A 24,606-nucleotide genomic window follows, 5' to 3' on the forward strand; every position below is an offset into this window, starting at 1 on the left:
ACAAATTTTTCTATAGAGATAAAATTTTGACAAAAGTTTCTTTAGAAATATAATGTTGACAATATTTTATATAGAAATAAAATGTTAACAAAATTTTTTATAGAAATAAAATTTTGACAAAATTTTCTATACAAATAAAAAATTGACTAAATTTTCTATAGAAAAAAAATTCAGAAAATTTTCAATAGAAATAAAATTTTGACAAAATTTTATATAGAAATAAAATTTTGACAAAATCTTCTATAGAAATAAAATTTTCTATAGAAATACAATTTTGACAAAATTTTTTATAGAAATAAAATTTTGACAAAATTTTCTATAGAAAGAAATTTCACAAAATTTTCTATAGAAATAAAATTTTGACAAAATTTTCTATAGAAATAAAATTTTGACAAAATTTTCTACAGAAATAAAATTTTCTATAGAAATACAATTTTGACAAAATTTTTTATAGAAATAAAATTTTTACAAAATGTTCTATACAAATAAAAAATTTACTAAATTTTCTATAGAATAAAAATTCACAAAATTTTCTATAGAAATAAAATTTTGACAAAATTTTCTACAGAAATAAAATTTTCTATAGAAATAAAATTTTGACAAAATCTTATATAGAAATAAACTTTTATATAGAAATAAAATTTTGACAAAATTTTCTATCGAAATAAAATTTTGACAAAATTTTCTATAGAAATAAAATTTTGACAAAATTTTCCATGGAAATAAAATTTTGATAAAACTTTCTATTGAAATAAAATTTTGACAAAATTTTCTATAGAAATAAAATATTTATAAAAGTTTCTGTAGAAATAAAATTTTGACAATATTTTCTATAGAAATAAAATTTTAACAAAATTTTTTACAGAAATAAAATTTTAACAAAATTTTGTATAGAAATAAGATTTTGACAAAATGTTCTCTAGAAATAAAATTTGAACAAAATTTTTTAAAGAAATAAAATCTTAACTAAATTTTTTATAGAAATGTTTTAATTTAATTTGGAAAAATGTTCCGCTGGTACGAATTTTGGTCCAATTGCGGAACAATGTTGGTCTAAAATAAAAATTCATTGCGGCAATGCTGGTTAGCGTTCACTAAAAAAAAATCTGATTCAAGCACGAAATTAATTAATCCAATTATTTTTTAATTGTTTTATTTTTTTTTAATTTTTCAATCCCGAAAATGATAGTATCAATTAAAAAATTAATTGAAAGTCAATTAAAAAATTAATGGATACTATTAATTTTTGTGATTGATTTTTGTTTTAATTAAAAAAATATATTAAATTTTCTATAGAAATAAAATTTTTACAAAATTTTTTATAGAAATAAAATCTTGACAAAATTTTCTATAGAAATAAAATTTTAACAAAATTTTCTATAGAAATAAAATTTTGACAAATTTTTCTATAGAGATAAAATTTTGACAAAAGTTTCTTTAGAAATATAATGTTGACAATATTTTATATAGAAATAAAATGTTAACAAAATTTTTTATAGAAATAAAATTTTGACAAAATTTTCTATACAAATAAAAAATTGACTAAATTTTCTATAGAAAAAAAATTCAGAAAATTTTCAATAGAAATAAAATTTTGACAAAATTTTATATAGAAATAAAATTTTGACAAAATCTTCTATAGAAATAAAATTTTCTATAGAAATACAATTTTGACAAAATTTTTTATAGAAATAAAATTTTGACAAAATTTTCTATAGAAAGAAATTTCACAAAATTTTCTATAGAAATAAAATTTTGACAAAATTTTCTATAGAAATAAAATTTTGACAAAATTTTCTACAGAAATAAAATTTTCTATAGAAATACAATTTTGACAAAATTTTTTATAGAAATAAAATTTTTACAAAATGTTCTATACAAATAAAAAATTTACTAAATTTTCTATAGAATAAAAATTCACAAAATTTTCTATAGAAATAAAATTTTGACAAAATTTTCTACAGAAATAAAATTTTCTATAGAAATAAAATTTTGACAAAATCTTATATAGAAATAAACTTTTATATAGAAATAAAATTTTGACAAAATTTTCTATCGAAATAAAATTTTGACAAAATTTTCTATAGAAATAAAATTTTGACAAAATTTTCCATGGAAATAAAATTTTGATAAAACTTTCTATTGAAATAAAATTTTGACAAAATTTTCTATAGAAATAAAATATTTATAAAAGTTTCTGTAGAAATAAAATTTTGACAATATTTTCTATAGAAATAAAATTTTAACAAAATTTTTTACAGAAATAAAATTTTAACAAAATTTTGTATAGAAATAAGATTTTGACAAAATGTTCTCTAGAAATAAAATTTGAACAAAATTTTTTAAAGAAATAAAATCTTAACTAAATTTTTTATAGAAATAAGATTTTGACAAAATTTTCTTTAGAAATAAAATTTTGACAAAATTTTCTATAGGAATAAAATTTTGACAAAATTTTATATAGAAACAACATTTTGACAAACTTTTCTATAGAAATAAAATTTTAACAACATTTTCTATAGAAATACAATTTTGACAACATTTTCTATAGAAACAATAATTTTGACAAAATTTTCTATAGAAATAAAATTTTGAAAAAATTTTCTATAGAAATAAAATTTTCACAAAATTTTTTATAGAAATACAATTTTGACACAATTTTCTATAAAAATAAAATTTTGACAAAATTTTTTATAGAAATTAAATTTTTTCAAAATTTTCTATGGAAATAAAATTTTGTCAAAATTTTCTATAGAAATACAATTTTCACAAAATTTTCTATAGAAATTAAATTTTCACAAAATTTTCTATAAAAATAAAAAGTTGACAAAATTTTCTATAAAATTAAACTGTTGACAAAATTTTGTATAGAAATAAAATTTTGACAAAATTTTCTATAGAAATAAAATTTTGACAAAATTGTCTATAGAAATAAAATTTTGACAAGATTTTCTATAGGAATAAAATTTTGACAAAATTTTCTATAGAAATCAAATTTTAACAAAATTTTCAATAGAAAAAAATTTTACAAAATTTTCTATACAAATAAAATTTTGACAAAATTTTCTAAAGAAACCAAATTTTGACAAAAATTCTCTATAGAAATAAAATTTTGACAAAATTTTCTATAGAAATAAAATTGTGACAAAATTTTCTATAGTAATAACATTTTCTATAGAAACAAAATTTTGACCAAATTTTCTATAGAAATAAAATTTTGACAAAATTTTCTATATAAATAAAATTTTGACAAAATTTTCTATATAAATAAAATTTTGACAAAATTTTCTATAGAAATAAAATTTTGACAAAATATTCTATAGAAATAAAATTTTGACAAAATTTTCTATACAAATAAAATTTTCTATAGAAATAAAATTTTGTCAACATTTTCTATAGAAAGAAAATTTTCTATAGAAATAAAATTTTGACACAATTTTCTATAAAAATAAAATTTGGACAAATTTTCTATAGAAATAAAATGTTGACAAAATTTTCTATAGAAGTAAAATTTTGACAAAATTTTCTATAGAAATAAAATTTTGGCAAAACTTTCTATAAAAATTAAATTTTGTCAAAATTTTCTATAAAAATAAAATTTTGACAAAATTTTCTATAGAAATAAAATTTCGACAAAATTTTCTATAGAAATAAAATTTTGACAAAATTTTCTATAGAAATAAAATTTTGACGAAATTTTCTATAAAAATAAAATTTGACAAAATTTTCTACAGAAATACAATTTTGACAAAATTTTCTATAGAAATAAAGTTTTGACATTTTCTACAGAAATAAAATTTTGACAACATTTTTTATAGAAATAAAATTTTGACAAAATTGTTTATAGAAATAAAATTGTGACAAAATTTTTTATAGAAATAAAATTTTGACAAAGTTTTCTATAGAAAAAATAGAAATGAATAGAAATAAAAATCTTCTATCGAAGTAAACTTTTAGAAAAATTTCAACTTTTAATTGTTTTAATTTAATTTGGAAAAATGTTCCGCTGGTACGAATTTTGGTCCAATTGCGGAACAATGTTGGTCTAAAATAAAAATTCATTGCGGCAATGCTGGTTAGCGTTCACTAAAAAAAAATCTGATTCAAGCACGAAATTAATTAATCCAATTATTTTTTAATTGTTTTATTTTTTTTTAATTTTTCAATCCCGAAAATGATAGTATCAATTAAAAAATTAATTGAAAGTCAATTAAAAAATTAATGGATACTATTAATTTTTGTGATTGATTTTTGTTTTAATTAAAAAAATATATTAAACCAATTAAAATTTTATTTGATTAGTTTTGAAAATTAAATTAAAATTTTAATTGGAAATATTTTGGTGGAATTTTTTCTGTGAGCGTTAGCGTTCAGTATTCCATTCTCAATAAATTCGACAAATATTTTTTAAAATTCAATATTGGTACTATTTTTCTTTAGTGTAGTAATAGATGATTTTTTTTGTAAAGAATGTACATACTCCTAAAACGATCCGAAAAGATGTTTTGTTATGTCCTAAAAAATTTTCTAAGTGTAGTTATATCTCTTGTATTCTTTTTCCACTAAACCAATATTTGTCCATTGACGACATCAGAGCAATAAAGTTTTTTTGTTTTATGCCAAAAAAGAAAGAAACTCACCTGATTTAGGACTCACTAGATCTTTGGTTTTATTATTCATACGTCTTGGTCCAGTACCACCAGAGCCCATAGGGCCAGAATTTGGTCCCGAACCGGGTGTACCACAGCCACTTACACCCCCTGATTGACCTGAAACGACCAAACAAACAAATAAACGCAATAACACCTTGATTGACTCTCAACCCCTTTTAGTTTACCTGGCAGCCTTGGTGGACGGGGCTGTTCAACGGGAAGCACACGTCTACGTTTCTTTGGCAGTTTTGCTCGAGCCTGTGTATGTGAATAGTACATGGCAAAATTGCTGACAATAACTGGTACTGGCAGTGCAATGGTTAGCACACCGGCTAGTGCACACAATGCACCCACAAACATGCCGATATAGGTCTTTGGCACCATATCACCATAGCCCACTGTAGTCATTGTGACCAGGGCCCACCACAGACCCAATGGTATACTATTGAAATCATTGTGCGGATTCGTTTGTATACGCTCCGCATAGTAGACCAGACTGGCGAATATAACAATGCCCAAGACTAGGAAAAATACCAGCAGTGTCAATTCTTTGGCAGATGCTCTAAAGGTTTGTATCAAAATTTTCAATCCCGACGAGTGACGTGTCAATTTGAAGAGACGCATAATGCGTATGATCGAGAAGAATTCCAAAATATCGGCATTCTCCAAATGTGAAGCGAATCGCTGTAGCACCAAATCAATATAGAAACTCAATGTGGCTATATAATCGATGATATTGACAGATGATTTAATGAAATCACATTTATTGGGTGATGATATAAAACGAACCTATTGTAGCAGAGAGAGAGAGAGAACAACGAAAATCACAATGATCATAGTGAATTCGATTATTGTGAATGATTTCGATACTTACCAATATTTCAAAGGTAAACCAGGCATTACAAACACATTCTATATAGAAAAAGGCTATGTGGGCATTTGTTTGAGTCTTCTCCAGAAACCAGGAGGAACTGCCATTGGCTGTATGCACGGAATTGTTGCGGACATAAGGTACCCTCATATCCGGGTGGGTTTTCAAACAGAATGACAATATTGAAATGCATATAAAGAATACCGATACGACACCAATTATCTGCAAACAAAGACAGGAAGATTGAAAAAATTGGGTAAAAATTTGCGATATTTTAGAATTAAGAATTTTTAATAATTTATTTTTATTTTATTTTGTTATTCATTTTTTATTTGCAATAGCCTATACAAAAGGAATAAAATCTTGTATAAAGTGCAAAACAAAAAGAGAACAAAAAAAAAATAAGCAAATTTAAATAAAAAGCTAAAAAAAATTATAATATACCAAATAGCAATACACAAGTCGAAAATCGACTTTTTGCTATAAAAAATAAATCATAAATGCAAAATCGAAATTTTGTAATCTTTAATTGACTTTAGACTTTTTTGAAAATCGTATTTAAAACTATAGAGAATTTTTGATATTGGCCAAAATCGACTTTTGACATTTTTGAAAATCGTATCAAATCGATTGATTGACAAAATCGAATAATCGACTTTTACTTTAATCGAACATTGAATAAAATCAATTTATCGACAATTTACAATAGAAAATATTAAAAATTCTAATTTCTATAACAACAGTTAATTTGTCGATTTTGACTAATATGACGATCCGTAGTGCTTGTTTTTCATTCCATTCATACTCAACTGATTTCGAAAAAATCCTCAAATTTATGGAAATTCTCCACAAATTTCTCAAGTCCCCAATTCGAAAATCTCGCCCTCATTCACGAAAAATTATTCCCAGAGTGGGGGAAATTCCCCCAATAATGGCAACAATGTTCTTTAGTGGCCGCAAGGGCATCGACTATTACCAAGAGGAAAGTGATCAACATATTCGATGTATATTTCCTAGAATTTCGTACTTTTTGTGAAGACATTTTTGAGCCGATATCAGATTTATGGTACTATAGTTTTGACAATTTTTTAATATTTTGAGAAAGTCTTACACACACTTACTTGCACATATTCTTTTACAAAATTTGGCAAAACAGACAAGTTAAAGCCAGATGAAATCTCGATTTTGTAAAAATCAAAATTGTACGCCTTTAGAAAATGTTGTAAAAATTTTATTTCTATAGAAAATTTTGTCAAAATATTATTCCTATAGAAAATTTTGTTAAAATGTTATTTGTGATGAAAATTTTGCCAAAGTCTTATTTCTATAGAGAATTTTGTCAAAAATTTATTTCTATAGAAGATTTTGTCAAACTTTTATTTCTATAGAAAATTTTGTCAACATTTCATTTCTTTAGACAATTTAGTCAAAACTTTATTTCTATAGAAAAGTTTGCCAAAATTGAATTTCTATAGAAAATGTTGTCAAAATTTTATTTCTGATGAAGATTTTGTCAAAATTTTACTTCTATAGAATATTTTGTCAACATTTTATTTTTGTAGAAAATTTTGTCAAAATTTTATTTCTGATGAAGATTTTGTCAAAATTTTATTTTTATAGAAAACTTTGTCAAAATTTTATTTGTCAAAATTTTACTAGTGATGAAAATTTTTGTCAAAATGTTATTTCTATAGAAAATTGTGTCCAAATCTTATTTCTATAGAAAATTTTGTCAAAAATTTACTTCCATAGAAAATTTTGTCAAACTTTTATTTCTATAGAAAATTTTGTCAAAATTTTATTTCTATAGAAAATTTTGTCAACATTTTACCTTTAGAAAATTTTGTCAACATTTTATTTCTTTAGAAAATTTTGTCAAAATTTTATTTCTATAGAAAATTTAGTCAAAATTTAATTTCTAATGAAGATTTTGTCAAAATTTTATTTCTGATGAAGATTTTGTCAAACTGTTATTTCTGATGAAAATTTTGTCAACATTTTATTTCTATAGAAAATGTTGTCAAAATTTTATTTCTATAGAAAATTTTGTTAAATATTTATTTCTATAGAAAAGTTTGTCAAAATGTTATTTCTATATAAATTTTTGTCAAAATTTTATTTGTAATGAAAATTTTGTCAAAATGTTATTTCTATCGAAAATTTCTTCAAAATCTTATTTCTATAGAAAATTTTGTCAAAAATTTATTTTTATAGAAAATTTTGTCAAAATTTTATTTCTATAGAAAATTTCATCAAAATTTTATTTCTATAAAAAATTTTGTGAAAATTTTATTTCTTTAGAAAATTTTGTCAAAATTTTATTTCTATAGAAAATTTTGTCAACATTTTATTTCTGATGAAGATTTTGTCAACATTTTATTTCTGATGAAGATTTTGTCAAAATTCTCTTTCTGATGAAGATTTTGTCAAAATTCTATATCTGATGAAAATTTTGTCAACATTTTATTTTTATAGAAAATTTTGCCAAAATTGAATTTCTATATAAAATTTTGTCAAAATTTTATTGCTGATGAAAATTTTGTCAACATTTTATTAATTATTTCTTTAAAAAATTTTGTCAAAATTTTATTTCTATTAAAAATTTTGTCAAAATTTTATTTCAGATGAAGATTTTGTCAAATTTTTACTTCTATAGAAAATTTTGTCAAAATTTTATTTCTATAGAAAATTTTGTCAAAATTGAATTTCAGGTGAAGATTTTGTCAAAATGTTATTTCTGATGAAAATTTTATCAACATTTTATTTCTATAGAAAAGTTTGTTAAAATTGAATTTCTATAGAAACTTATGTCAAAAGTTGATATCTATAGAAAATTTTGTCAAAATTTTATTTCTATAGAAATTTTTGCCAAAATTTTATTTCTATAAAAAATTCGTTCAAAATTTTATTTCCGATGAAAATTTTGTCAAAATTTTATTTCTATCAAAATGTTATTTCTATAGAAAATTTTGTCAAAATTTTATTTCTGATGAATATTTTGTGAACATTTTATTTCTATAGAAAAGTTTGCCAAAATTGAATTTCTGATGAAGATTTTGTCAACATTTTATTTCTGATGAAAATTTTGTCAAAGTTTTATTTCTATAGAAAATTTTGTCAAAGTTTTATTTCTATAGAAAATTTTGTCAAAGTTTTATTTCTATTGAAAATTTTGTCAAAATGCTATTTCTATAGAAATTTTTGTCAAAATGTTATTCCCATATAAAATTTTGTCAAAATTTTATTTGTGGTGAAAATTTTGTCAAAATCTTATTTCGATAGAAAATTTTGTAAAAAATTTATTTTTATAGAAAATTTTGTCAAAATTTTATTTCTATAGAAAATTTTGTCAAAATTTTATTTCTATAGAAAATTTTGTTAAAATTTTATTTCTATAAAAAATTTTGTCAAAATTTTATTTCTGATGAAGATTTTGTCAAAATTTTATTTCTGATGAAAATTTTGTCAAAATTTTATTTCTGATGAAAATTTTGTCACAATTTAATTTCTTTAGAAAATTATGTCAAAATTTTATTTGTATAGAAAATTTTATCAACATTTAATTTCTATAGCAAATTTTGCCAAAACTTGATATCTATAGAAAAGTTGCTCAAAATTTTATTTCCATAGAAAATTTTGTCAAAATTTTATTTCCAAAAAATTTTTTCAAAATTTTATTTCTATTAAAAATTTTGTCAAAATTTTATTTTCGATGAAAATTTTGTCAAATTTTTTTTTCTGATAAAAATTTTGTCAACATTTAATTTCTATAGAAAATTTTGTCAAAATTTTATTTCTGATAAAAATCTTGTCAACATTTAATTTCTATAGAAAATTTTGTCAAAATTTTATTTATATAGAAAATTTTGCCAAATTTTATTTGTATAAAAAATTTTGTCAAAATTGTATTTCTGATGAAAATTTTGTAAACATTTTATTTCTATAGAAAAGTTTGCCAAAATTGAACTTCTGATGAAGATTTTGTCAAAATTTTATTTCTGGTGAAAATTTTGTCAAATTTTATTTCTATATAAAATTTATAAAATTTTGTCAAAATTTTAATTTCTATAAGAAAAATTTTATTCGCATAAAAAAATGATTTATTTCTAAACAAAATTTTATTTCTATAGAAAATTTTGTCAAAATTTTTATTTCTATAGAAAATTTTATCAAAATTTTATTTCTATAGAAAATTTTGTCAATATTTTATTTCTATAGAAAATTTTGTCAAAATTTTATTTCTATAGAAAATTTTGTCAAAATTTTATTTCCATAGAAATTTTTTTCGAAATTATAATTCATTAGAAAATTGTATCAAAATTTTATTTCTATAGAAAATTTTGTTAAAATTTTTATTTCTATAAAAAATGTTGTCAAAATTTTGTATCTATAGAAAATTTTGTCAAAATTTTATTTCTATAGAAAATTTTGTCAAAATTTTATTTCTATAGAAAATTTTGTCAACATTTAATTTCTATAGAAAATTTTGTAAAAATTTTATTTCTATAGAAAATTTTGTCAACATTTTATTTCTTTAGAAAATTTTGTCAAAATTTTATTTCTATAGAAAATTTTGTCAACATTTTATTTCTATAGAAAATTTTGTCAAAATCTTATTTCTATAGAAAATTTTGTCAACATTTTGTTTCTTTTGAAAATTTTGTCAAAATTTTATTTCTATAGAAAATTTTGCCAAAATTTTATTTCTGATGAAGATTTTGTCAAAATTTTATTTTTGATGAAGATTTTGCCAAAATTTTATTTCTGATGAAAATTTAGTCAACATTTTATTTCTATAGAAAAGTTTGCCAAAATTGAATTTCTATAGAAAATTTGTCAAAATTTTATTTCAGATAAAGATTTTGTCAAAATTTTATTTCTGATGAAAATTTTGTCACAATTTAATTTCTTTAGAAAATTTTGTCAAAATTTTATTTGTATAGAAAATTTTGTCAACATTTAATTTCTATAGCAAATTTTGTCAAAATTTTATTTCCAAAAAATTTTTTTCAAAATTTTATTTCTATTAAAAATTTTGTCAAAATTTTATTTTCGATGAAAATTTTGTCAAAACTTTATTTCTGATAAAAATTTTGTCGACATTTAATTTCTATAGAAAATTTTGTCAAAATTTTATTTATATAGAAAATTTTGCCAAATTTTATTTCCATAAAAAATTTTGTCAAAATTTTATTTCTGATGGAGATTTTGTCAAAATTTTATTTCTGATGACAATTTTGTCAAAATTTTATATCTATAGAAAATTTTGTCAAAATTTTATTTTTATATAAAATTTTATTTCTATATAAAATTTATAAAATTTTGTCAAAATTTTAATTTCTATGACAAAAATTTTATTCGTATAAAAAATTATTTATTTCTAAACAAAATTTTATTTCTATAGAAAATTTTGTCAAAATTTTTATTCCTATAAAAAATTTTGTCAAAATTTTGTATCTATAGAAAATTTTGTCAAAATTTTATTTCTATAGAAAATTTTGTCAAAATTTTATTTCTATAGAAAATTTTGTCAAAATTTTATTTCTATAGAAAATTTTGTCAAAATTTTATTTCTATAGAAAATTTTGTCAACATTTAATTTCTATAGAAAATTTTGTCAAAATTTTATTTCTGATGAAGATTTTGTCAAAATTTTATTTCTGATGAAAATTTTGTCAACATTTTATTTTTATAGAAAAGTTTGCCAAAATTTAATTTCTATATAAAATTTTGTCCAAATTTTATTTCTATAGAAAATTTTGTCAATATTTTATTTCTATAGAAAATGTTGTCAAAATTTTATTTCTATAAAAAATTTTGTCAAAATTTTATTTCTATAGAAAATTTTGTCAAAACTTTATTCCTATAGAAATTTTTGCCAAAATTTTATTTCTATAGAAAATGTTGTCAAAATTTTATTTCCGATGAAAATTTTGTCAAAAGTTTTTTTCTATAGAAAATTTTGTAAAAATTTTATTTCTTTAGAAAATTTTGTCAAAATATTATTTCTATTGAAAGTTTTGTCAAAATTTTATTTCTATAAAAAAATCTGTCAAAATTTTATTTCTATAGGAACTTTGGTCAAAAGTTACATTTCTATAGAAAATTTTGTCTAAATTTTTATTTCTAAAGAAAATTTTGTCAAAATTTTATTTTTATTTATATACAAAAAAAATTATGAAGTACCATGAATTCTACCAACCTACCAAACACTTGAATTCTACCAACTGTGAAATGGAATTTTTGTTGAAATTTAGTGTACTTTCTTTTTTGTACTTTCTTAAAAATTGTATTTTCCATCCCTGTCTTATCCTAAGTAACATTGTTTGAGATATTCTTATCTTAAGTGCATACCTTGGCCGCATTCGAGCTATATGGTTCATCAAATAATGACCATATTCGTGGTTTCATTTCTTGCCACCACGATAGTGTTCCCTTGTAATAGTCTTCTTCGAAACCAAATTTTCGAGCTAATTCCTCTTCGGACGGTTTTTCTGTATCGAGGTCTAAACGATCTAATACGGCTAGGGTTTCTTGTGTGTCACGATGCTGCCAAAGAGACGAAAGAGATTAATCCCAAGAACATTCCTAAGGCCAAACAAAGATCACTTACCTGAGTGTAGGTCATCCAACAACATGGTTCTACTTGATTTGAATCGAGACCCCAAAATTCAAGTTCCTCTTCGAATAGGGGACCACATACGTCCGTGGGGTAATGTAGTTTTCCAGTTCTGTGGGACAAAACAGAAACTGTTCTAAAACAGATTTTAAAAATCACAACATTTGTACTCACCTGTAGTAATTTAAGACTTGGGCAAATACGCCCGGATGTCGATCGAAAAAATACTCATTCAATAGGGGATCATAATTGGCCAGGGCTTCAGTCAGTTTGGACAACCTTGTGGCCGGAATCTTTTTCAAGGTTGCCTTATAGGTTTCATGCCGAATGCCGCCCACATTCAGGACAACCCGATTTTCCGAGTCCATATTTATCAAATTCATTGCTGTGTGTGAGCGTGAATAATAGGAATTTTTTTTCGGAATATAAGTCATGATGATCTTCACAACGGTCGGATGGAGGGGGGAGGTGGGATGTAACAAAAACGAAACAAAAAGACCAAACTGTAAACATCATACTAACCTCTTTAGGAGAATGTGAGTGTGTGTGTGAGTTAATGGTGAAAAAGAATTAAATTTGCAAAGCTTTCGAACACCACTGACAATGGTGTGACAATGATGTCTCTTCTAATGATACGGGGATGACTAGGCAGCACAGGCAAAAAAAATCTGAGGAACAATAGCTACTTAAACGCTGATTATTGATGATGAGTTAGATTTATCCTAGGGCTTGTGTGTATGTGTGAGTGTGTATGGGGTTAGCAGATACTCTTAGCTGGATGGCTCTACAAGTGAGTTAGTTGTTCGAATGTTGTTATTGGATGATTTCTATTGGTATGTATGTGAGGTTCGTGTGTGTGTTTTTTTGTTGCTTGTTTTTGTTGTTTTTGTTGTTTCTTTGTTATTCGAATGATTCTATTACTACGGGATGCTCTTAGATTGAGTAGCTTTTGCTTTGTTTCTCTTGGCGATAGACATTAGAAAAAATTTCATATATTTGCAATTTTTTCTTTTTTCTCTTCCACACTTCTTGCTGATGACACCACTCCTTTTACTATCGCCTCTTAAAGTGCTGCTGCTACTGCTGCTATTGCTACTGCTTCTGCTTCTGCTACACAAGATGGCCCTTGGGGCCTTAAGTTTTGCCACTGATTCGTATGAAATGAGATCCTTTGATGAATTCTCCAATAATTTCATTTAGATTTCAATTGTACGGGGGGAAGGCGAAATGGATATTAGCTAATTAGAGAAGCCATTTTTGCTGCTGATGCATTCTTGAAGCATAGGCGGCAAATAGTTTAGGGTTAGTCATCTCAGGCATATGAATGGATGCGTTTAAAGCTTAGCTATTGACTGATGATACGTTAGTATTCTGAACTGCAAAAAAAAAAAACAATATAAGATAAAATGTGTATTAGGGTAGTTCGTGATGATCACAATTAATTGAAAAAAAATCGAAAAATAGTCCATTATTGTAAACATTAGCTTCGTAAAATTTTCCTCTACAAAAGCCACCAAAGTCGTTAATTTGACAACATAAGAGTAGTCTGATAAGTTTTTAGTCTAATTATTCATATTTTTATTTCGAAAAGCCGTGCTTTTTACCACCATAGTCTCCTTCTAACTCTACACACTTAGCGCAGTATACGGTGAACCACTTATTAATGTAATTTGCTCACACGAATACAATCGCCAAGCTGACTGTATTCAACTATACCAGTTTCATTTTAGTGAATAAAGAAAATTAATGCCATAGTTCTTATTGTTATGGATAGTTCTTATTTTTTTACCTTTAACAGGTTGGCTGATAAGTCGCCGGTCTAACAAATAAAAACACATTTTTTTGTCAAAATTCGTTCGATCACCTCTTCATTGCAGCCAATTTTTTTCCCTGCGAGCATCCTTTTGAGGTGTGAGAACAAGGAAAATCGCTGGGGGCCAGATCTGGAGAATACGGTGGGTGGGGAAGCAATTCGAAGCCCAATTCATGAATTTTTGCCATCGTTCTCAATGACTTGTGGCACGGTGCGTTGTCTTGATGGAACAACACTTTTTATACCCTCCACCATAGGATGGGGGGTATATTAACTTTGTCATTCCGTTTGTAACACATCGAAATATTGATCTAAGACCCCATAAAGTATATATATTCTGGGTCGTGGTGAAATTCTGAGTCGATCTGAGCATGTCCGTCCGTCCGTCCGTCCGTCCGTCCGTCTGTTGAAATCACGCTAACTTCCGAACGAAACAAGCTATCGACTTGAAACTTGTCACAAGTAGTTGTTATTGATGTAGGTCGGATGGTATTGCAAATGGGCCATATCGGTCCACTTTTACGTATAGCCCCCATATAAACGGACCACCAAATTTGGCTTGCGAGGCCTCTAAGAGAAGCAAATTTCATCCGATCCGGCTGAAATTTGGTACATGGTGTTAGTATATGGTCTCTAACAACCATGGAAAAATTGGTCCATATCGGTCCATAATTATATATAGCCCCCATATAAACCGATCCCCCGATTTGGCTTGCAGACACTCTAAGAGCAACAATTTTCATCCGATCCGGCTGAAATTTGGTACATGGCGTTAGTATATGGTCTCTAACAACCACACAAAAATTGGTACATATCGGTCCATAATTATATATAGCCCCCATATAAACCGATCCCCCGATTTGGCTTGCGGAGCCTCTAAGAGCAACAACTTTCATCCGATCCGGCTGAAATTTGGTACATGGTGTTAGTATATGGTCTCTAACAACCATGCAAAAATTGGTCCATATCGGTCCATAATTATATATAGCCCCCATATAAACCGATCACCAGATTTGACCTCCGGAGCCTCTTGGAAGACCAAAATTCATCTGATTCAGTTGAAATTTGGTACGTGATGTTAATATATGGCCTCAAACACTCATGCAAAAATTGGTCGATATCGGGCCATAATTATATATAGGCCCCATATAAACCGATCCCCAGATTTGACCTCCGGAGCACCTTGGAAGAGCAAAATTCTTCCCATTCGGTTGAAATTTGGTACGTAATGTTAGTATTGGGTATCCAACAACCATGCAGGAATTGGTTCCTCTCAGTCCATAATAATATATAGCTCCCATATAAACCGATCCCCAGATTTGACCTCCGGTGCCTTTTGGAGAAGCAATATTCATCCGATCTGGTTGAAATTTGGTACATGGTGGTAGTATATGATATTTAACAATATTGAAATTTGTGGATGACAGCCTTTCGTAGAAGTTTCTACGCAATCCATGGTGGAGGGTACATAAGATTCGGCCTGGCCGAACTTACGGCCGTATATACTTGTTTCTTCTTCATATGGGGCCGTTTTGCCGCGATTTCGACCTTCAAACGCTCCTATAACGCTCCTATAATAGTCACTGTTGATTGTTTTTCCCTTCTCAAGTTAATCGATAAAAATTATTCCATGCGCATCCCAAAAAACAGAGGCCATTACTTTGCCAGCGGACTTTTGAGTCTTTCCACGCTTCGGAGACGTTTCACCGGTCGCTGTCAACTCAGCTGACTGTCGATTGGACTCAGGAGTGTAGTGATGGAGCCATGTTTCATCCATTGTCACATATCGATGGAAAAACTCGGGGTGTATTACGAGTTAACAGCTGCAAACACCGCTCAGAATCATCAACACGTTGTTGTTTTTGGTCAAATGTGAGCTCGCGCGGTACCCATTTTGCACAGAGCTTCCGCATATCCAAATATTGATGAATGATATGACCAACACGTTCCTTTGATATCTTTAAGGCCTCTGCTATCTCGATCAACTTCATTTTACGGTCATTCAAAATCATTTTGTTGATTTTTAGCTGTTTTCATCGGTAACCACCTCTTTTGGGGCGTCCCCTGGGTTCACCGTCCTCCGTGCTCATTTCACCACGCTTGAATTTTGCATACCAATCAATTATTGTTGATTTCCCTGGGACAGAGTCCGGAAACTCATTATCAAGCCAAGTTTTTGCTTCGACCGTATTTTTCCCCTTCAGAAAACAGTATTTTACCAAAACACGAAATTCCTTTTTTTCCATTTTTTCACAATAAAAAATGTTGCTTCACAAAAGACGCTCTATCTCACAAACTAATTGACTTAAAGACGTCAAATTTTGACACGAATCTTTTGAAGGTTGGTACTATACAAAAATAATATGCAATCAATACTAGCGACGCCATCTATGTGTCAGACCGGGGACTTATAAGCCAACCTGTTAGTAACCAAAGACAGAAGGGAAACTATCTGCGACTTGGGCTCATTACACATTATTCTGCTAATAAGTCGGTTCCGTACTAGAGGTGTGTACGTGACACGAAATTGTCGTGACTCATGCATGAGTCGTGAGTCACGCTCATGGTAACGTCGTGAGTGTGCGTGAGCGTGATAAACAAACAAACTGTCGTGCGTGAGCGTCAGTCACAAAAATAATATATTTGTGAGTGTGCGTGAGTAACGAATTACACTCACGAAAATAATCGCCCTCACCAACATAAAGCTCTTAAGAGTTAAATTCATTTACAATTTTAGTTACACCTGGGATGTTAAGAGTGTAATAACGCTCTCGATTTAAATAATGCTCATGTTTTCAGACACGTCGCTAAGGTAAATTACTCATAAAATTATTCGTGAGTCACGACATTTTTCGTGAGTCACTACATTTTCGTGCGTTAGTACAAATTTTCTTTTCGTGAGTGTGCGTGAGTCCTACCAAGCAATATCGTGCGTTAGTAAGATTTTCCCGTCGTGAGTGTGCGTGAGTAAACTATTACTCACGTGCACACGTCTATACCATACCACTGAAACCTTTCGGTCTAAAGTTCCACCATTCAGATCATCGGGCTTTTAGTTCCATCACTAAGGCTTTCGAACCTACAGCTCCGTCACTGAGATTATCAGGCCTGCGGACCTACTCTCAGGCCTACTATTTCACTTTAGCAGTTTCTCCACTTATGGTAGGTCTTCCGGCCTACAGCCCAACCATGAAAACTTTCAGGTCTACAGTTTCATCATTCAGATCTTCGTTACTATAGCTTAACTCCTAAAACCTTCCGCTCGCCACTAAGACTTTCGGGCCTACAGTTCCATCACTGAGATCTTCGGGTCTACAGTCCCACTACTAAGACTTTCAGGTCTGCAGTTTCATCACTCAGAGCTTCGTACCTATAGCTCCACTACTGAGACTTTCGAGCCTATAGTTCCACCACTGAGATTTTCAGGCCTATAGTTTCATCATGGAAATCTACGGACCTACATTTCCACCACTTTAACTTTCGTGACTATAGTCCCACCACTCAAACATAGATTCCCCACTGAGACTTTCGGACCTACAATTCCATCACTGAGATCTTCGCGTTTACAGTCCCACTACTAAGACTTTCAGGTCTGCAGTTTCATCACTCAGAGCTTCGTACCTATAGCTCCACTACTGAGACCTTCGGCTCGCAATAGAGACTTTCAGGCCTATAGTTTCATCACGGAAATCTACGGACCTACATTTCCACAACATTAACCTTCGTGACTGTAGTCCCACCACTCAAACCTTCGATTCCCCACTGAGACTTTCGGACCTACAATTCCATCACTAAGATCTTCGGCTCTACAGTCCCATCACGAAGACTTTCGAGCCTACAGTTACACCACTCAGACCTTCGTATCTATAGCTCCACTGCTGGGACCTTCGGTACGCCACAGAGACTTTCGGGCCTATAGTTCCATCACTGAAATCTTCGGGTCTATGTTACATTCCCACCACTAAGACTTTCAGGCCTACAGTTCTATAGTTTCACCACTCATACCTTCGTTCCACCGCTGATACTTTTGAGCCTTCAGTTCCATCACTGAAGCCTTTGGACCTACATTAACACCACTGAGACTTTCAGGTCCAAAGTTTCTACACTGGAACCTTTCAGCACTGAGATCTTCGTGTTTAACGTCCCACTTCTATGACATTCGAGCCTACACCTCAACCATTGAGATCTTCGTGCCATCAGTTCCATCACGGAGTTCTTCGAAACCTACAGTTCTGTCATTGAGACGTTAGAATCTACAGTGCTACAAATGGAACCATTGGGTCTATTGTTCCAACACTGAAGATGTTCTGGTCTACATTCCCATTACTGGCACTTTTGAGTCTACAGTTCCAAAATTTTATTTCTATGAACATTTTGTCAAAACTTTTTTTATAGAAAATTTTGTCAATATTTTAAGTCTAATGAAAATTGTGTCAAAATTTTCATTATATAGAAAGATTTGTCAAAATTTTATTCCTATAGAAAAATTTTATTTCTATAGAAAATCTTATAAAAATTTTATTTCTATAGAAAACCTTATAAAAATTTTATTTCTATAGAAAATTTTATTTCTATAGAACATTTTCTCATAATTTTTATTTCTATGGAAAATTTGGCATAATTTTATTTCTATACAAAATTTTAGTTGTATAGAAAATTTTGTCAATATTTTATTTCTATAGAAAATGTTCTCAAAATTTTACTTCTATAGAAAACTTTGTCAAAATTTTATCTCTATGGAAAATTTTCTTCAAATGTTATTTCTATAGAAAATTTTGTCCAAAATTTTATTTCTAATTTTGTCAAAATTTTATTTCTATAGGAAATTTTCTCAAAATTTTATTTCTATAGAAAATTTTGTAAAAAAAAAAACTTTCAATGACAAATTTTGTCAAAATTTTATTTCTATAGAAAATTTTATCATAATTTTTATTTCTATGGAAAATTTGGTATAATTTTATTTCTAAACAAAATTTTACTTCTATAGAAAATTTTGTCAAAATTTTATTTCTATAGAAAATTTTCTCAAAATTTTACTTCTATAGAAAACTTTGTCAAAATGTTATCTCTATGGAAAATTTCCTAAAAATGTTATTTCTATAACAAATTTTCTCAAAATTTTATTTCTATAGAAAACTTTGTCAATATTTTATTTCTATAGAAAAGTTTCTCAAAATTTTATTAATATAGAAAATTTTCTTAAAATTTTATTTCTATAGCAAATTTTCTCAAAATTTAATTTTATAGAAAATTTTCTCAAAATTTTATTTATACAGAAAATTTTGTCAAAATTTTATATCTATGGAAAATTTTCTTCAAATTTTATTTCTATAGAAAATTTTCTCAAAATTTTATTTCTGTAGAAAATTTTGTCAAAAATTTATTTCTATAGAAACTTTTGTCAAAATTTAAGTTCAATAGAAAAATTTCTCAAAATTTTATTTCTATAGAAATTTTTCTGAAAACTTTATTTCTAAAAACTTTCGTCAAATTTTTATATCTATGGAAAATTTTCTCAAAATCTTATTTCTACAGGAAATTATGTCAAAATTTTAGATCTATGGAAAATGTTCTCCAAATTTTATTTCTATAGAAAATTTTGTCAAAATTTTATTTCTATAGGAAATTTTCTCAAAATTTTATTTCTATAGGAAATTTTCTCAAAATTTTATTTCTATAGGAAATTTTCTCACAATTTTATTTCTATAGAAAATTTTGTAAAAAAAACATTCAATGGAAAATTTTGTCAAAATTTTATTTCTATAGAACATTTTCTCATAATTTTTATTTCTATGGAAAATTTGGCATAATTTTGTTTCTATACAAAATTTTAGTTCTATAAAAAATTTTGTCAAAATTTTATTTCTATAGAAAATTTTCTCAAAATTTTACTTCTATAGAAAACTTTGTCAAAATTTTATCTCTATGGAAAATTTTCTTCAAATACTTTTTCTATAGAAAATTTTGTCCAAAATTTTAGTTCTATGGAAAATGTTCTCCAAATTTTATTTCTATAGAAAATTTTGTCAAAATTTTTTTTCTATAGGAAATTTTCTCAAAATTTTATTTCTATAGAAAATTTTGTCATAATTTTTATTTCTATGGAAAATTTGGCATAATTTTATTTCTATACAAAATTTTAGTTCTATAGAAAATTTTGTCAAAATTTTATTTCTTTAGAAAATTTTGTCAAAATTTATTTCTTTAGAAAATTTTGCCCAAAATTTTACTTCTATAGAAAATTTTCTCAAGATTTTATTTGTATTGAAAATTTTCTCAAGATTTTATTTGTATTGAAAATTTTGTCAAAATTTTATTACTATAGAAAATTTTGTCAAAATTTTATTACTATAGAAAATTTTGTCAAAATTTTATTACTATAGAAAATTTTGTCAAAATTTTATTTCTATAGGAAATTTTCTCAAAATTTTATTTCTATAGAAAATTTTGTAAAAAAGAAAATTTTCAATGGAAAATTTTGTCAAAATTTTATTTCTATAGAAAATCTTATCAAAATTTTATTCCTATAGAAAAATTTGTCAAAATTTTATTTCTATAGAATGTTTTGTCAAAATTTTATTTCTACAGAAAAATTTCTCAAAATTTCAGTTCTATAGAAAATTTTGTCAAAGTTTTATTGCCACAGAAAATATTCTCAAAATTTTATTTCTATAGAACATTTTCTGAAAACTTTATTCCTATAAAAAAAATTTGTCAACATTTTATCTCTATGGAAAATTTTTTCAAAATTTTATTTCTACAGAAAATTTTGTCAAAATTTCATTTCCATAGAAAATTTTGTCAAAATTTTATTTCTATAAAAAAATTTGTCAAAATTTTATTACTATAGAAAATTTTGTCAAAATTTTACTAGTATACAATATTTTGTCAAAATTTTATTACTATAGAAAATTTTCTCAAATTTTTATTTCTATAGAAAATTTTCTCCAAATTTTATTTCTATAGAAAATTTTCTCAAAATTGTACTTTTATAGAAAATTTTGCCAAACTTTTGTCAAAATTTCAGTTCTATAGAAAATTTTGTCAAAATGTTATTCCTATCGAAAATATTCTCAAAATTTTATTTCTATAGAAATTTTTCTGAAAACTTTATTTCTAAAAAATTTTCGTCAAATTTTTATCTCTATGGAAAATTTTCTCAAAATCTTATTTCTACAGAAAATTTTGTCAAAATTTTAGTTCTATGGAAAATGTTCTCCAAATTTTATTTCTTTATAAAAATTTTCTCATAATTTTATTTCTATAGAAAATTTTGTCAAAATTTTATTTCTATAGAAAATTTTGTAAAAAAAAATTTTTCAATGGAAAATTTTGTCAAAATTTTATTTCTATAGTAAATTTTGTCATAATTTTTATTTCTATGGAAAATGTTGTCATAATTTTATTTCTATACAAAATTTTACTTCTATAGAAAATTATCTCAAGATTTTATTTCTATAAAAAATTTTATCCAAATTTTATTTCTATAGAAAATTTGGTCCAATTTTTTTTTATAGAAAACTTTGTCAACATTTTAGTTCTATAGAAAAAATTTCTCAACATTTTATTTCTATACGAAATTTTTTTCAAAATTTTATTTCTATAGAAAAGTTTCTCAAAATTTTATTTCTTTTGAAAATTTTCTTAATTTTTTTTTCTATAGAATTTTTTTCAAAATTTTACTTCTATAGAAAATTTTCTCAAGATTTTATTTCTATTGAAAATGTTGTCCAAATTTTATTTCTATAGAAAATTTGGTCCAAATTTTTTTGTCTATAGAAAACTTTGTCAACATTTTACTTCTATAGAAAATTTTTCTCATAATTTTATTTCTATAGAAAATTTTTTTCAATATTTTATTTCTATAGAAAATTTTCTCACAATTTTATTTCTATAGAAAATTTTCTCAAGATTTTATTTCTATTGAAAATTTTGTCCATAGTTTATTTCTATAGAAAATTTGGTCCAATTTTTTTGTCTATAGAAACTTTTGTTAACATTTTATTTCTTTAGAAAAATTTCTCAAAATTTTATTTTTATAGATAATATTACTCATAATTTTAATTCTATAAAAAATTTTTTCCAAGTTTTATTTCTATAGAAAATTTTGTCAAAATTTTATTTCGATAGAAAATTTTCTAAAAAAAAATTCAATGGAAAATTTTGCCATAATTTTATTTCTATAGAAAATTTTGTCATGATTTTTATTTCTATGGAAAATTTTGTCATAACTTTATGACCTCAAGCCGAACAAAATTAATAATCAGAATAAACATAAAATAGGTCAACAACACTTAAAAATATTTTTAAAATAACTTTATTTCTATACAAAATTTTACTTCTATAGATAATTTTCCCCAGATTTTATTTTGTCCAAAATTTTATTTCTATAGAAAAGTTTTTTAAACATTTTATTTTCTTAAATTTTTTTTTGTCTATAGAAAACTTTGTCAACATTTTATTTCTATAGAAAAATTTTCTCAAAATTTTATTTCTATAGAAAAAATTTCTCCAAGTTTTATTTTTATAGAAAACGTTGTCAACATTTGATTTCTATAGAAAATTTTTTTCATAATTTGATTTCTATAGAAAATTTTCTCAAAATTATATTTCTGTAGAAAATTCTCCCAAAATTTTATTTTTATAGAATACTTTTTTTAAAATTTTATTTTTGTAGAAAACAATCTACCTTTTTTGGTAGAATTCTCAATATCAGTCAAATTTGAAGGTTATCCTATTTTTCTAGACATTAAAAAACTTAGCGGAGTAAAATAGTTTCAACTACGCTGGGCCAAGTGTATTGGGTCAAAAAATAAGACTATGTTTAAAAAATATAAGTCAGTGTTATAATGTGTTCATAATATATAAATTGTCACTATTCCAAAATATTTTTTTCTTTGTTTCTTAGGCCAAGAACTTATTGTACCACCCACGAAAGTTGTTCTCACTTTTAGTAGATAATTACAAAATATATAGATTTAAATAAAACAAAATGAACTTAAAGATTTCATTAAGAAGTATTTTTGAGCAATTAGTCGTTTTCTATCGAAAACCTTCCCAACATGGACTAGTTTCGAAATTTCTATTATAAAAAAAAATGAAATTTTCTACTACATACTCGTAGTAATTATTATTATAACCAATATACAAAATTTTTCTTATTTTTTGCAAATTTCAAAAGCGAAATTAGGTTGATGTTATTATTATTCATGAAAATTGTTGCTGCCACCACAGCACGTGCTCACTAGCACCTTTCTTTGGGGGGTTATTGAACTGAAAACCGAAACGGAGCAAAACAAATTTGAAACGCTAATATAACCCAACAACATCAACAACAATATACCATTCACAACAAACACAATAGCAACAAACAATGTATAATCACGTAATATAAAAAGGGGCAAGTGGCAAAATTAAATGGCATTGCCACTCTTCAAACAAAAAACGGCACCGAAATAAAAGGAATGCCGCTTAGAAAAATATTTCATTTTTGTTTTTCATATAAGAAAAAGGCCCATCATACACACACATACATACATTTACACATTCTACACTAATTTACTCATTCTCACTCTCAGAGGCCTACATTTGCAAACAAATTTACACGCACACACATATTTACACTCACATGGCTATACACATGTTTAGCAACACACTGTTGATAGATTTCACTTGCGATAACTCCCGCGTAGTTATTTGTTGTTGTTTTTTTGTTTTTTTGCCTAAGACTTTGGCGAAGAGGCCATGCGCACTTAGCCACCCTCTTTACTCCCCAAATGGAGGAGCATAAGGACACTTAAGTAATATACGAGGGTTGAGTCAAAAAAAAAAAAAAACACAATATAGATATTTTCCGTTAATACTGGATGCCAGAACATTTCATCAGTGTAAATCGAGTCGGTCTTGACAGATTGCATTTTGATAAAGTGACGTTGATTCAATTCACAGTATCAATTTATTGTGATTAAAGTATTAAAGTGTCATAAATAATAGCAGTACTAAATATTTTTTACTAAAGCTAAAAATGTTGGAAGTTGTTCTAATGGCACAACTATAAAAGAACTTCCAAATATGTACTCTCAAAGATGATTTTTATTTTCAGTACAAAGAAAGTTTAAATACCCCCACCCTAGGATGGGGGGTATATTAACTTTGTCATTCCGTTTGTAACACATCGAAATATTGCTCTAAGACCCCATAAAGTATATATATTCTGGGTCGTGGTGAAATTCTGAGTCGATCTAAGCATGTCCGTTTGTCCGTCCGTCTGTTGAAATCACGCTAACTTCCGAACGAAACAAGCTATCGACTTGAAAATTGACACAAGTAGTTGTTATTGATGTAGGTCGGATGGTATTGCAAATGGGCCATATCAGTCCACTTTTACGTATAGCCCCCATATAAACGGACCCTCAGATTTGGCTTGCGGAGCCTCTAACAGAAGCATATTTCATCCGATCCGGCTGAAATTTGGTACACAGTGTTGGTATATGGTCTCTAACAACCATGCAAACATTGGTCCACATCGGTTCATAATTATATATAGCCCCCATATAAACCGATCCCCAGATTTGGCTTGCGGAACCTCAAAGAGAAGCAAATTCCATCTGATCTTGCTGAAATTTGGTACATGGTGTTGGTATATGGTCAC

The 24,606-nt window shown here is 26.2% G+C and overlaps 1 protein-coding gene across 3 annotated transcripts in view; it reads right to left on the reverse strand.

Moving 5' to 3' along the window:
- Shaw (potassium voltage-gated channel shaker cognate w) overlaps positions 1-24,606 on the reverse strand; it is a 69,630-nt gene that overhangs the window by 21,631 nt on the left and 23,393 nt on the right. For 2 of the 3 annotated variants that reach the window (XM_075297458.1, XM_075297460.1), the window contains exons 1-6: positions 12,317-12,600; positions 12,137-12,254; positions 11,878-12,072; positions 5,527-5,745; positions 4,838-5,441; positions 4,641-4,769 (exon numbers count right to left, since the gene is read on the reverse strand). In XM_075297458.1, coding sequence (XP_075153573.1) covers positions 4,641-4,769; positions 4,838-5,441; positions 5,527-5,745; positions 11,878-12,072; positions 12,137-12,254; positions 12,317-12,576 — 1,525 coding nt within the window. In that variant the 5' untranslated portion in view covers positions 12,577-12,600. Of the gene's footprint in view, positions 1-4,640; positions 4,770-4,837; positions 5,442-5,526; positions 5,746-11,877; positions 12,073-12,136; positions 12,255-12,316; positions 12,601-12,664; positions 13,519-24,606 lie in introns of those variants that run through there. The other variant, XM_075297459.1, reaches the window with a different exon arrangement.

The sequence above is a fragment of the Haematobia irritans genome, chromosome 2, assembly GCF_050003625.1.
Source record: "Haematobia irritans isolate KBUSLIRL chromosome 2, ASM5000362v1, whole genome shotgun sequence".
NCBI classification, from domain to species: Eukaryota; Metazoa; Arthropoda; class Insecta; order Diptera; family Muscidae; genus Haematobia; species Haematobia irritans.